Here is a 15,911-nt window from a genome sequence, read left to right on the forward strand (position 1 = left end):
AACTCATAGACTGAAATCTGATACACCCTAGTATTTACATGCTCTACAACATCTGAAATAGGTATGAAAACAATCATTACTTCCTGTCAATAGATGCACATAATCTCTAATAGTTGCGCAACCAACACAGTAATTTCTGAATTGATTAACATCAGTAAGAGCAGAACAGAAGCATGACACATAAATCTATAAGTATAAGAAGAATAAAACATAAATCATCAAGTAATTAAGGGTTCAATGACTTAGCTTCTACTTCTATTTCCTCTTGCTTGATCAATGGCAAATCACAAAATTATGGATATATACAAGAGGTTAGAAGAGGGCTTAGTCATCACTTAAGTAGCTATGTGTCATCCAACCTGTCCATCATTAGTCGGATGACATCTCACCAGGTGAATCATGCTTAGTCAACATGACACCTAAGATGTCCTTAAGCTAATCTTAATTCCTTGATTTAACTCTAATCTTTCCTTAATTTGGCATATATTTAATCCAGCTTAGATTAGAACTAAACATAGATTAGCTTAACCTAAGCCTAATCTGTTACTAAACCAACATAAAGTCTAACATCTCCCACTTTGGTTAGCAACAAATTCTTTACTGAAAACTACAAGCTCAAGATAAAAGAACGTTAGCATTCGACTATGAAAACCTACACAACATTTAAAATATGCATACTCCATTTCCATAATCAGAAAACTAAGACGTACAACAGTTCTAAGCTAAACTTTATGCATTCAACTGATCTTTACAACAAGGATTTGTATACTTCAAAATTGAGTATTCTAGATGATCACTGAAAAAATCGTTCGTCTCAATTAAGGGACTTCAATATAATCATAACTGAGATCATTATTTCTGATGCTAGAGATTATCCCATGATCTCAAAAGATTTTCCAATGTCTTATTTAAGAGACTTCTTTATCTTTATTATTACAACTGAGATTGTACCTCATTCGAGAGACTTCTTTAGGTCTTATTCGAAGGACTCTTTTAACATTTACACAAGCTGTAAAAGTGACCAAGCAACAGAATGACGACTGCAAGTGCTTCTAGAATTCATGTGCTTACTTGTAGTTCGTTTAGTTGCATCTGAAGCTGAGGTAGAGTGTGTTGCACTGTGAAAAATTGTTCTGGAACATAATATATAGAAGACATTGACAGACCTAATCCTCTTATGGACAACATAGTTCAGGTACCGTACAACTGAGAATTGGACGAGCTTAACAAACAGTTTTTTTTAGCAGAGTTTAGCTTGTTAAGGCTATTCTAGAATGTGCAAGTGGATGTGGATGTCAAGGCTTGTTGAATGTGAGTTGTGTTTTGAGTTAAACTTTGTACCTTGTTAGTCGGCAACTTAACTGTTTTCCTTTGCGATGTTTTATTTTCTTGCTTGTCTTTGGCAATGATACATCGATCGTCAAAGCCTTAGTCATGGCTGTAGTTGTGTTTCTCTATGCTCTCATTTTGGGTCTTGATTTGGCAGAAGTTATATGTGTCATTTCTCTTTCATTTCTAATTCGCAGGCAAGATATAGAAGAACAGTGATCCGCGACCTTACTTAATTAGTGGTGTGAATAACCCGATGCGGAACTAATCAGCTTAATTCGTTCTGCTTTATGATATTTTTGTTGTTCTTGGAGATTTTTTCTTTTGATGTGTCAACTCTAGAATCCTCTGTATATTACACCAAATTCTAGAATATGTGAACTTTAGATACTCCCTCCGTTCCGATTTACTTGACGTTGTAGAGTTTTTCACGGAGATTAAGAATAATCAAAGAGAGTAAAATCTTTCCAATTCTACCCATATTAATTCCTTCTTAAAATTTAAATGAACTAGTTTTTAGTTCCCATATTCTAGGGAAAGTTATCAATCCCATAATAATTTATCAATCCCATGGTAATTTACTTGGGATATACTACCAAATTCTCAACACAATAAATATTAGAGTAGATTTAAAAATTAGAGTATTGATTACAACAAAAATTAATGATACTGTGTGATTCCAGAGCAAGGGCAAATCAGTGAGATTATGCAAAAAATATTAAAACTATCATCTATTTTGGAACATAAAAGAAATCCTAAGACGTCAAGTAAAATGGAACGGAGGGAGTATAAAACATTGGATGCAGACTAACAAATTTTTGATTTGCATACAAGGGTGAAAGACATCAAAAACTTAGGAATACGAATGAATGACGCTGGGAGATTTCGAAGAAAAACAAAAGAAGCAAGAGGGCCGGAGAGCAGTGGATTAGAGAACAACTTGAACTAAAGGGATCTGAGGCAGATATTCAGTGGGCAACAACCTGTCGGGAACAACACATCATTTTCAAAAGCGTCTCTGAACCAATCCTTAAACTGATCAGCAAAAAATGTGCGAAGCCAAGAGCTAGAAGATATCAAATCAGTTATGACCTCAATGATGACGCAATAAATGCAGATACCAAATTTAAGGTTCGAGGTTTCATCTTCACCAACCGATACTACCAAATCATAAATGCAGCTCACATATCAAACTACTAGCCATCAACCATAGACAGGAGAATATATAAATGTTCTATTAAAAATTTACATTAGCAGTACCTGTATTAATGGAACCCAATTCACACCCTAGAAACACCCTAGAAAGTCCTACCCATCTTCACACCCTAGAAACAGTTTATCGCAGCCTCCTCGTCTTGCTCGGATCTAGTCCTCTTGGACTAGATCCGAGCAAGGAAATCATCATTTGTTTATCTGTTATCATGTAAATCCTTTGTACATCTATAACCATGTGAATCGTTTGGTCATCTCTCACTTCAACTCCCATCCAGGATTGAAGATGTAGATCCCCTTTTTTCCATCTATTAATCTCACCTCATCTTCATTTGTGGTGGTGTATTTACATACCACATCTTTATCTTTCATTTACAATCAGTGAAATCCTATGTAATTTTCATCAATTCAAAAAGCAAACACTTATTCTCAACCTAAGCAAAACCTCCGCCAAGCACTTTCATACCCATCTCATTCAATTTCAGTTCTAATCAACAATGGTGTTAGTTGCTGAATCACCCATCTCATACCATTTCAGTTCTAATCAACATAGGTGTTGGTTCCTGATACACCCATCTCATTCAATTTCAGTTCTAATCAACATAGGTGTTTATACACCCATCTCATACAATTTCAGTTTTAAATCAACAAAGATGTTGACTTCTGAGACATCTATCCTATAAATCCTCAGTTCTTAACCAACAAAGGTGCTGGTTATTGATGATCAGGATTCCCATCATCAGTTCTTAATCGTCAAAGGTGTCGATTTCTGATGGTAGTTAATCACAAAATCAACAGGAGTTTTTGCATTGGTGGCGGCGGCGCAACTGTGGTGAGCAATGAGGTTCGAAAAGATTGGAGTCTAGTTAGGGTTTCATCTGGGATATCTAGGGCAACTCCCTATGTCATTTAATGGGCTTTTAGGCTTTTAAGAGGTTGTGTCTCATGGGCTTCCTATTCTTACAGTTTGTAAGAGTTTTTTTATTTGGGACATCTTATTTTATACGTTACTCTTCCAGTCGGAAGTCGTATCTCTATAATTTTTAGTTTTTGGATGGACTGTAATAATTCTTATTTCTTCAATGGGTTAAAGGACAAAATGCCCTAAAATCGACCCCCCAGGTTTGAAAATGCCCCGGACGTTAGGCAAGAAATCAAAATGCCCCAAAATCGTATCAAAATGCCCCATTCTGTTATGTTTTCCGTTTCAGAGCGTTAAGTGGTAAAATGCGTAAGCATGTGGCCCGCACGTGGAAATCGATTGACATTTATACCCTTCTGTTCACCAAGATGAAAATCTAGGATCGTATTTTTGTCATTTACTGAGATTGCGACACGTGTCGATTACAAAAATGGACGGGATTTTGGATTTTACATTTACCGATTTTTTTTTAAATGACCACGGTGTCCTATTGCTAGGATCGCGACACCTGGAACATCCTAGCTAATCAACGGCTAGATTTTCCGACCGTTGTAATAACAGTCATTTTTTTTGTCTCCCCTGACTTATAAATTGTGAAGATGATCCAACCAAAAATCAGTAAAAAAAAAAAATTTCTTCATAATGGCTGCTACATCAAGCCAGGAATGTGAGATGTGCAACGAAAGAAATCATCAATCAATTGATTGTCATTGGATCTACACAAGGTGTAAATTAGTTCCTTGTAATGGTATTTATACATCATAAACCAATTTTCTTCAGTTTCACTCATACAAATCATCATACATAAAGGAAATACCCCATTCTGAGCATCTATACCTGTTGCTGAAAGCATCACATCACCAAAAAAAAAGCATAGCCATAAAAGCATCTCCACTGGTACCAGCTTTACAACCAAGAAAAAACAAGTCTTTAAACCGGCCACCGATATCTGTTAACCATAAATTCCCATCCTCACTCCCCATTCTGAAACAGTAAACAAGAATGAAACAATTAAAAAATTTACAAGTCCATATCTAATTGCAAACTGTTATCTAATACATTATCTAATATACAAATGGCATATGCATTACAAATGGCGTATACATTATCTAATACATTATCTTAAATTTACAGGTCCAGTACAAATTGCAATGCAGTTGTATAAAATTTACAAGTCCCTACAGAAATGCCTTCAGAATTTCCTTTAGAGCAAAAAAGAGATATATGTTCAAGTCGTTTAATCATTCTTCCTAATTTTTTCCACGGATGCTATCCAGGATCACCACTGACCCACAAAAATTTCGACTCTGGGTACATTAGTTGACCGACAAAATTTTGGCAAATTGAACTGCAGGAGAGGCAAACTCAAAACGCCAAAAACACAAGACTGGTTTTTTGTTTTTTGGTTTTTATCCAACAATGTAACACATCAAATATGCTCTTTACAGTCTCTCTGGGATCATTTCATAGAGTTCAGACAATGCTATTAAGTGCGTATTAAGTGTGATTCTTTAACTGAAAGCAGCAGTATCAAATGACACCAGGTGAAGAGAGCAGATTTCCTTTTCGAAACAGAAACTAGGCTTTGAAAGTGAGAACTGCAATGCATACAAATAAAGGCCTTTGAAGTATATATATATATAGCTAGTTGCAGAACACATGATACTCGTTGTTCATAACAAATATTAGTCCAGAAAAGATAAGATTTTTCAATGACCCAGTATGTACCTAAGACTTAATCATTTTAACAGGAGGTATGACAGCCGTGGCATTATTCAATTTCTTACCTAAATCCACTTCATAATGCAGTTGCATTTCATCAACATATTTCTATGCACTTCAGCACCACAACATTAGCATAACAATCAAGTTCATTTTTTAGTATAACAAATTAGCATGTCAAAAAGATGAAACAAACAGCATGTCAAAAAGATGAAACAACATTAGCATAACAATCAGCATTAGCATATTTCTATGCACTTCAGCACCACCTTGACTACAAAAACATCACCCAACCTGCGATTCATTTCCATTCTAGTTCATTTTTTATCTTCAATACAATCAAATACACAATCATCATAACTTACAACTTCATCTACATTTAACACAGTTCACCATCAACTCAACTCTTTTCTGCAAAAGTTGGATCACCAATTAAACTGCCCAAGATTTTCTCATGGAATTAAATATAATATCTATGGAATGGAAAGAACAACCATGAATTATGAACTTGAATTTCCAACTTAGGAAAACCAGCTAAAGCTTGATCGTAAGCACCATCACAATAAGCACAATGGACATTACAATAAGCATTTTGTCATTTAACCCTAACAATCCTCCATACTTATCAATTTAGCTCAAATAGCTCATGCTTTTACAGTAATAATAGCTCTGCAATAACACCATCACAATAAGCATTTTGTCATTTAACTCTAACAATTCTCCATACTTATCAGTTTAGCTCATGCTTTTACAGTACTAATAGCTCTGCAATAATAGCTTTATATTTGTTCCCTGAAACAAATTACAACTCATGCTTTTACAGTAATCATACCAAAAATTCAATTATCCCCTAAAAATGGAAAACCCCCAAATTATAATCCCCAAATTCGTCAAACCCTAATTTTTTTGTACTACAAAAACCCTAAATCGTAAAACCCAAAAAAAAATCGTAAATCGTGAAACCCATCCTACAGAACCCAAACCCTAAATCTTAAAACCCCAAAAAAATTAAGGAAGTTACCTAAATCGTCTTCCTGTCTCTCAATCTCTCATCGTCTTCCTGAAGTTCATCGTCTCGCTGTCTCTCAATCTCTCTCTGACACGAATTAGACAATGGTGAAACCCATCATTTGTACGATCTGAAACCGTAATCAAAACACAAAACAAAAGTAAGGTTAACTTTTACCTGTTCTTCACCTGTCCACGAACACCTTGCCTTGCATCTAATCCTTCTAATCGAGCAAGAAAATCTCTTCTTATTCCTGTCACTTAATCTCTCATGGGTGATTACAGATCTCGTATGTCTCTCTATCTCTAGTTTGTGTGGCTGAAACACGATAGACAGGAAGATAAGAATTGAAGCGCACGTACGAACCACACGTGTGGTACAGGTGTCGGGTTAAGGTCCACGTGTCGGAAACTTAGATGCACACGTGTCAATAAGTTTGGGGCACACGTGTCAGCTGTGGTACACGCTTCATTTATGAAAGGGCAAAAAAGAAAATTCACCTAACAATTGACTAGTCAAAGGAAGTGAAAATGCCCCATTTTGACCAAAATAGGGAAAACTAACGGAATGGGGCATTTTGATTTCTTGCCTAACGTCCGGGGCATTTTCAAACCTAGGGGGTCGATTTTGGGGCATTTTGTCCTTTAACCCTTCTTCAATATACTCCCTCTTTCACGATCAAAAAAAAATGGAACTCAATTCAGTTTTTTACATTTGTTTACGCACAATTGTTAGAAATTTCAATGGCTCTTGAAGATCAAAATTTCTCATTTGTTTGGGTTATAAGTCAAGAAAACAAAAGATTTCTATATTACCTTTTGCAGTTTAGTGGATTACAAGGCAAGATAGAAATAAATTGTGCGCATCTAATCGGCCATTCATTGTGAATATCTGATCGGGTGCTCAGATGATCTTAATGAACACAGGGATGAACTGATAAGCTTATACATCCAAGTAGGTACTGTTTTTTGAGGAAGTTGTACATATCATTTTTTGCTTCCATACTCTTTCCCTGACCTTACACACGGCATCGGCGTCAGGGTGTTTCAAGAGTAAAAAATACAGGTTCAGTATCATAATTTAATAAAATTCTACGGAATTTAGTATTTCTTCAAATAATCATAATAACATCCATCAAATTGATCCACTTGCTTGCATAAAACATTACAATAATCACTAAATTAAGATCAACGTAGCAGATACTAGACGACCGTAAAACAATATCCATACCAACCAATAATTCCATAGAAAACAGTTTAAAGCAAACCAACCTAGTAAGTGATAGCAGCTACTACTGCAAGAATAACAAACCCAAACTTTCCAATATGACCCTTAGAAATTGACACAGCATTGTTTGCTGAAGGAGCTGGAGCACTGACTGATGGTGGATTTTGAGTTGCAGGGGTATCACCAGTAACAACTCTAATATCAACTTTCTGTCCCTTTCCACAGTTGTCAGAAACTCCACAAATGAAAAAAAGGTGTACTTTGCGCTTAATTGGAATCGTATCTTTGCCGGAGATGAAGGTTTTCATTGGTGATGAAGAGTTGCATTTCTTATAGTCCTCGTAACTCACTTGGACCACACTGTGATTCTGTGGCGAGTACTCAAAAACTATCCAAATACAACAGAAAAGAAACAAAAACTAGAGATCAGAACTTCATATTAAGAATAATTAAACGTTCTTGGAACAAAATCATCAAAAATTACGTGTATGAGTTTACAAAGAATTTTTTTTCAAATGAAGCTTTAAGACCACAAGTAAAGAATGAAAGAAATAGAGGGAAACATACGTACCGATGGAATCACCAACTTTGAAGTCTTTGGAAGCAGACCATTTTTTGTAATCAGGCATGTTTTGATTAGTCCATCCACTGTAATCACCAACCTTGTAAACTTCAGCCATTGAAGAAGAAACATATAAGACAGCCAAAACCATGAAAAACACAACTTTTTGAACGAGACCCATGACTAATATTTTGTGATTACCAGTATGGGATTCAAGAAACAAACTAAGAACAAGAACAGAAGACTAGTATTGTTTATAAAGAAAGAAAGCAATTGAAGAAGAGACAGAAGGAATTGGGAGATTTTTCTGACGAAAGCAAATGCTAAGAGCTAAAGGGTGTGGGAAGTTAGTACCCAAGTACCCTCCTTATATAGACTTTGAGGAAAGTGCGTAGAAAGACAATTAATGAATCTGAGAGAAATGGAATTAATTACTGAGTCAATGTAATTAAAATCGTTCACATGTCCAAGAAATTACTACGTTCCAAGTTTGAATGAGTGATTGTTTATTGTACCAATTTCTTCTTTATTTTTGCATTTTTTGTCAAATGGTAATTAATTTCATTTTTGCTAGATATAGAACTTGATTTGGAAAGCCGCTACAGTGTGGGATGTCAGAAACTTCGCCATGGAATACTTGAACATGGGAGTAGGTCACTTTATTCATGGCTACTGCCATTTAGGGTTTTCTTTATTGTTACGTCTCTATCCAAATAAGGACCTATATATTGCACATGAAAGTATTTGTTGTTTACAACTCATGCCCCACGGTAATTCAACTTGGAATTAATTATCGATGACACCAATGTTTATTTTCAATCTCTTTTGACAAGTAAATCAAAGTTTGTTTATCATAAAGAAATTATGCAACCAGTTATTTACTCAGCGGTACAGATTCTTTGGCAGTCAAATACTAGTACCAATGTTACCGTGCGTGAAGAATCTTATTATGTCTCAAATATTGTGCATAAATGTCAAATTTGTATTCAACATTCCATTCTCGAGTTGGACTTATCTTTACATGAACCCTAAAATTTATGAATTTGAGTCCTAAAGCATTCGTATTTTATTTTCTTACGCGTACAGAAGGCTCCAGAACTACAACTGAAAGTGGAACTACTTGTAAATTTGCAGCCTGCCAGGAATAGGAAATTAATCCTAAATTAACATAGAAGAGAAAATAGAATATCAAGGTGCATCTGTATATATATATATATATATATATATATACCACACCCAGCATCACTATTTCTATAGTTTCTGCTTTTCTAAGAGACAACAAAGAAATTAATGGAGGAAGATAAGTCAGGGAATTCGCTGCAAACTGCAGGAACCGATGGCAAGAAACGCAATATTTCGTATTTTTATGAACCAACAATAGGTGATTATTATTACGGCCGAAGTCATCCGATGAAACCACATAAAATTCGTATGGCACACAGCTTAATAGTTGGTTATGAGCTTGATAAATCAATGGAAATCTGTAAACCATATGAAGCTACACCTAAAGATATTGCCAAGTTCCATTCAGATGATTACGTTGAGTTTTTGTCTGCTGTTAGTCCGGAATCTTTATCTGATCATAAGAGGTTTAATGTTGGTACTGAGGATTGTCCTGTTTTTGAAGGTTTGTTTGAGTTTTGTCAAGCTTCTGCTGGTGGTTCTATTGGTGCTGCTACTAAACTGAATAGAGGGGATGCTGATATAGCTTTGAATTGGGCTGGGGGTTTGAATCATGCTAAAAAGTGTGAAGCCTCAGGGTTTTGTTATGTTAATGATATCGTTCTTGGAATTCTTGAATTGCTCAAGGATCATCAACGTGTTTTGTATGTCGATATCGATGTGCACCATGGAGATGGAGTGGAGGAGGCATTTCTCACTACAAACAGAGTCATGACTGTCTCGTTTCACAAATTCGGGAACTATTTTCCATGGACTGGTCATCTTAAGGACATTGGTAAAGGTTAATGGCAACTGTAAGATGAAACTTAGCTTATATAAAGACAATTCTCTTTATTGATGTTTAGAAAATCTCTCAAAACTAAACACAAGCTCTAATCTTGCTCATACGATCAATCACAACTTTGGTGATCATATATATATAGAACTATGAATTCCTTTTCCTAGTCCTATTATCTTATTACATGTCTTTCCTTTTCTTAGAACTAGATGACTTCTAATTCCCTTAGGATTATATCAATTTCCTAATCTTGTCCTAACCAGCTTGTTAGTGACTTCTATGTTGAAGTTTAACCAACATTCTCCCCGTTAAGCTTCAACCTTACCCGTGATATATCTTGTACTCCAGTCAGTTGTCTCATTTCTTCAAACTTGATCCGAGCTAATGCCTTTGTCAATATATCTGCTTTCTGCTCAGTTCCCGGTATGTGTTCTACGTTAATGACCTCCTTCTCGATGCATTCTCGTATGAAATGATACCTTTTGTGAATGTGTTTCGTCTTCCCATGAAACACTGGATTTTTAGTGAGTGCAATTGCAGACTTATTATCAATCTTGATGAGAACTTTTTCAGGTTCTCTTCCTTTGATTTCACCCAACAGTTCTTGAAGCCATATTGATTGTTTAGCTGCTTCTGTTGCAGCCATAAACTCAGCTTCACAGGATGAGAAGGCTACAGTGTCTTGCTTCTGTGAACACCATGTAATAGGTGCTTCTCCTAGATAAAATATATGACCAGTTGTACTTTTTCCATCATCTTGGTCAATATTATGACTGCTGTCACTATACCCAACAATTCCTTTTGATCCTCCTCGACCATACTTCAATCCACAGCTGATTGTTCCTCTTAGATATCTCAATATCTGCTTTATTACATCACCATGAGACTTGCGTGGACTCTGCATATAACGGATTGCTACTCCCACAGAGAAAGCCAAGTCTGGTCTTGTGTGTAACAAGTATATAAGGCATCCAACATTTCTTCTATAACTCGTTGGATCAATCTCAGCTTCTTCTTTTGCCTTTGAAACTTTAAGTCCAAACTCCATTGGTATCTTAGTTGGATTACAAGTTTCAAGTCCTGCTTCTTTCAGAATTCTCCTTGCATAAGATTCTTGTTTAATCTGAATCCCATCTACTCCTTGATGGACTTCTATGCCAAGGTAATAAGTGAGTTTTCCGAGGTCTGACATCTCAAACTTTGATGACATTTCTCTCTTGAACTCGTGGATCACCTTAAGGGAGTTGTCTGTCAAAAATAGATCATCTACATAGACTGTAATCACAAGAAGCGTTCCCTTTTCTTCTCTTCTGTATACTGATGTTTATTTAGAGCACTTAACAAATCTTATTTCTCTTAAGATTTGATCTAACTTTGTATTCCAGGCTCGAGGAGCTTGTCTTAGACCATATAGAGCTTTTGATAACTTATAAACCTTATGCTCTTGTCCTTTTACTTCAAAACCTTCTGGTTGTTCAACATACACATCTTCTCGCAATTCACCATGTAAGAATGCTGCCTTAACGTCTAAGTGGTGAATTTCCCATGATTTTGATGCTTCTTCTGCTATTAAGAGACGAATTGCCTCTAGTCTAGCAACTAGTGCGAAAGATTCATCAAAGTCTATGCCTGATTCTTGAACGTATCCCTTAGCTACAAGTCTTGCTTATATTTGTTGACAGTACCATCATCATTCCGTTTTATTTTGAAGATCCACTTAAGACCAATCACTTTTGCCCCACCTGGCTTATCAACTAAAAACCAAGTCTTGTTTCTGTTGATTGAAATAATTTCTTCTCTACATGCTTGTGTCCATTTAGTCGAGACTTTTGCTTCCTGAAAATTCCTTGATTCATCATTAACAGAAAGTAGCATAATCTCACATTCTTCTGCAGCTTGAAGAACATAATCCTCCAGGTACTGTGGATTTTGTATCTGTCTTGTTGATTTTCGCAGTGGAATGGGTTGAGTTATTTCATCGATCTCTTCTTCTTCTTCTTCTTCTTCTACTTCTTCGTTATTCTCAGTTTTTTCATTATTCTCTTTTTCTTCTTGATTAACATCATTGTTTCCATTGGTATTGATGATTATGGGTCCTTCTCCTTCATCAATTACTTGACCCCATCTCATCTGAAACATTCCCGGATCCCTACTTGGTCCATCATTAGTTTCTTTCCAGTACCAGTTTGCTTTTTCATCGAATACCACATCTCGACTCACTATCACTCTTTTCGTTGTTGGATTGAATAATCTGTAAGCTTTGGATCCAGGCTCAATTCCTAGATGCACAAGTGTCTGAGATCGATCATCCAGTTTCTTAAGAGTTGCAGAATCAACTTTTGCGTATGCTTTGCAACCAAACACTCTTAAATGATCTATGTTTGGTTTTCTCTTTCGCAAACTTTCATATGGAGTCATGTCTTTCAGAGCTTTCGTAGGTATCCATTTTACCAGGTATGTGGAGTGTCGTACAGCTTCTCCCCATAGATAATTAGGTACCTGCATAGCCTTTAAAGAACTTCTTGTCATCTCCATTAGAGTCCTGTTTCTCCTCTCCACCACTCCGTTTTGTTGTGGTGTATTTGGTGATGTGAGTTGCCTTTTGATTCCATTTGACTCACAGAACTTGTTGAACTCTACGGAAGTGAACTCTCCTCCTCTATCAGTTCTAAGCATTTTGACCTCCTCTTTTAACTCTTTTTTTATCAGATTTCTGAAAGCTTTGAATCTGTCAAATGCTTCACTCTTTTCTTTCATAAGAATAGACCACATATATCTTGAGAAGTCATCTATAATAAAAAATATGTATTTTTTATTTGCAAGGGTTTGTGGTGTAATAGGACCACATAAATCAGCATGAAGAAGCTCTAATGGCTTTGAGGCTCTGAATGTTGTTGCTTTTGGGAAACCTTGACGAGTTTGTTTCCCAACTAAACATGATTCACAGATTTTTGCTTCATCATTTATCTGTGGTAGTCCTCGAACCATCTTGTTCTGAAACATTGTCTTTAAAGTTCTAAAGCTTATGTGTCCTAACCTTGCGTGGCACTTCCATGTATGATCTTCCACTCTCATATTCAGACACAATGACCTTCCAATCATGAGACTTATCTTGTAGAGTCTATTCTGTGAGCGTGAGACTCTAACTAAAAGTTTTCCACTTGGGTCATGAACTGTTAGATAATCTTGTCGCATTCTAACATCACATCCAACTTCTGTAGCTTGTCCTAAACTTAGAATGTTGCTTTGTAAGTTTGGGATGAAGTAGATGTTTGTGACAAGCTTCTGTTCTCCGGTCTTGCTCTGAAATAGAATTGATCCTTTCCCTTCAATTTCTACAGAAGATCCATCCCCAAACTTCACTTGTCCTTTGATTTTCTCATGGAGTTCAGAAAAGTAGTGTCTCTTACCAGTCATGTGATTGCTGGCTCCATTATCTAAATACCAGATTCCTTCTTCTCCATCCTTTGATTCGTAGTTCTTTGGTATTAGTTTCCCTTCGTTTAAGAATACAACTTCGTGCATGAAAAGAGTTGTATCTTCTTCCCTTGTTTCATTCTTGTTTGCTTCTTCCATCTTTTGTATTCTTTCTAGGCATACAGAGGAGAAGTGTCCTGGTTTATCACATCTGTAACAAATAATGTTTGATCTATCCTTATTTTCTTTCCCTTGGTTTTGATCATTCTGACTTGTTGTTATATCTTGTGAGTTAAACCTTCCTCCCCTTCCTCGGCCTCTGTTTCCTATACCACCTCTTCCATGACCTCTTCCTCTTGTCGCAGGGTTTTGTTGGTAAGAGTTTGTGTATAAGAGTTTTCCTTGAGTTTCTCCATTGTTTTTTTCATCAAGTATTCTCTCTTCATATGCTTTCAATCTTCCAATTATATCTTCATAGCTAGTCTTCTTTAAATCTAAGACTTGTTCGAGAGAAGCTATGATATGAATATACTTGGATCTTGGTAAACTATTGAGAAACTTCTTTACCGGTTTATCTTCATCAATGGATTGTCCAAGTGATGCAGCTTTTGAGGCTATCTTTGATAGCTTTCCTGCAAAGCTGTCAATAGTATCAGTGTCTTTTATCTTCATTCTTTCAAATTCAGACATTAAGGTTTGCAGACGGGATTCTTTAACTCTATCAACTCCGAGATTACGTGCCTTTATTGCATCCCAAATTTTCTTTGAAGTTTCCTGTTCACCAACTTATAGAACAAGACATTCTGGTATTGCTTGAAAGAGTAATCCAATGGCAACATTGTTTTTGTCTGGGTCCAATGTACCAGGATCAATTGTTTCCCAAACTTTGTAGATTTTCATCAGTACCTTCATTCTCATGGTCCATACTGTGTAGTTTGTGGCGTTGAGGATTGGAACTTGTATTGATGGTGGCGTGAACTGTTTTGCACCCACAATGGTGGTTTCGTTTGGTACCATAACTTGGTGTTTGACAAGATCACTTTTCTCGTCTGTGCACAAAAACTTGTAGCTCTGATACCAATTAATGACAACTGCAAGATGAAACTTAGCTTATATAAAGACATCTCTCTTTATTGATGTTTAGAAAATCTCTCAAACCTAAACACAAGCTCTAATCTTGCTCATATGATCAACCACAACTTTGGTGATCATATATATATAGAACTATGAATTCCTTTTCCTAGTCCTATTACCTTATTACATGTCTTTCCTTTTCTTAGAACTAGATGACTTCTAATTCCCTTAGGATTACATCAATTTCCTAATCTTGTCCTAACCAGCTTGTTAGTGACTTCTATGTTGAAGTTTAACCAACAAAGGTACTGGAAAGAATTATGCACTCAATGTACCTCTCGATGATGGTATTGACAATGAGAGCTTTAAAGGTTTGTTTCGGCCTATTATTGGGAAAGTCGTGCAAGTTTATCAGCCAGAAGCAGTTGTTCTTCAATGTGGCGCAGATTCATTATCTGGTGATAGATTAGGTTGTTTCAACTTGTCTATTAAGGGTCATGCGGATTGTCTAAGATATCTTAGGTCCTTCAACGTGCCTTTGATGGTCTTAGGTGGTGGAGGCTATACCATACGTAATGTCGCACGTTGTTGGTGCTACGAGACAGCAATTGCAGTAGGAGCTGATGAGAAGCTTGATAATAATCTGCCTGCTGGCAACAAATACATGGAGTACTTTGGTCCAGACAATATTCTCCATTTCGAAACAAGCAGAATGGAGAATAAAAATTCGGCTGAAGATTTGGAAAAATTAAGGAACTCTCTGTTGGAGCGACTGACGAAGATGGTGCATGCTCCAAGTGTACAGTTTCAGGAGAGACCACACACAACTGAACCCCCAGCGGAGGAAGAGGAAGATATGGATGAAAGGTGAGGATTCATGGATCAAAATATAAAGAAGCATATAAAGATCTTGTCTCCTATTCCTATAAGTATCAACAGTAATTCATTATGTATATTGTTTGACAATTAGAATCTTGCACAGCTTAAATTTGAACCTTATTTTAGCTATGTGTAATTCAAGTGCCTTGTGACATACCGAATCTACATTTAACAAAGGTAAATTTGCACACACTACAAAGGTAAAAAAGAAAAGAGACAGAACTTGAGTCAATTGTTTAAGTTGTCGACATCGTAGAATACTGTAAGGAAGCATCTCGGTGGTTTTGCAGCTTCAGTTAGCAGTATTTTGAACCTCTAAAATACTGTAAACTTCTTCATTCGAGAGAAAACTTCAGGGACCATTGCTCAATCAAGACTCTTTCTTGAAGGTCGGTCTTAAGAGTTGCAACGATCGTATTGTTGTGGTGATTCTTGTAAATAGAGCTTTCTTCTACAGTACCTGTTCATCTGAAAATAGTAAATTGAATTAGGACAGTTATAATTACATGAAACAAGAAAAGAATAGGGAAATAACAAACCAAATGACAATAAAAAATCTGACAAAAGTCTAATTCCGTGTAAGTGCAAATGTTGTATC

At 36.2% G+C, this 15,911-nt stretch overlaps 2 protein-coding genes across 2 annotated transcripts; one reads left to right on the forward strand and one right to left on the reverse strand.

The window, feature by feature from the left end:
* Nucleotides 1–7,274: 7,274 nt before the first annotated feature.
* On the reverse strand, nucleotides 7,275–8,307 carry LOC113339735 (mavicyanin-like). The gene is made up of 2 exons (XM_026584965.1): nucleotides 7,993–8,307; nucleotides 7,275–7,809 (listed from the first exon to the last, which is right to left on the reverse strand). The coding sequence occupies exons 1-2, from the start codon at nucleotides 8,162–8,164 to the stop codon at nucleotides 7,466–7,468; spliced, it is 516 nt and encodes a 171-aa protein (XP_026440750.1). The 5' UTR covers nucleotides 8,165–8,307; the 3' UTR covers nucleotides 7,275–7,465.
* Nucleotides 8,308–9,273: 966 nt separating this feature from the next.
* Nucleotides 9,274–15,305, forward strand: LOC113339373 (histone deacetylase 6-like). The gene is made up of 2 exons (XM_026584661.1): nucleotides 9,274–9,946; nucleotides 14,740–15,305. Exons 1-2 carry the CDS (start codon nucleotides 9,274–9,276, stop codon nucleotides 15,303–15,305), a joined length of 1,239 nt encoding a protein of 412 aa, XP_026440446.1.
* Nucleotides 15,306–15,911: the final 606 nt, after the last annotated feature.

The sequence above is a fragment of the Papaver somniferum genome, unplaced genomic scaffold (genome assembly GCF_003573695.1).
Source record: "Papaver somniferum cultivar HN1 unplaced genomic scaffold, ASM357369v1 unplaced-scaffold_21, whole genome shotgun sequence".
NCBI lineage: Eukaryota > Viridiplantae > Streptophyta > Magnoliopsida > Ranunculales > Papaveraceae > Papaver > Papaver somniferum.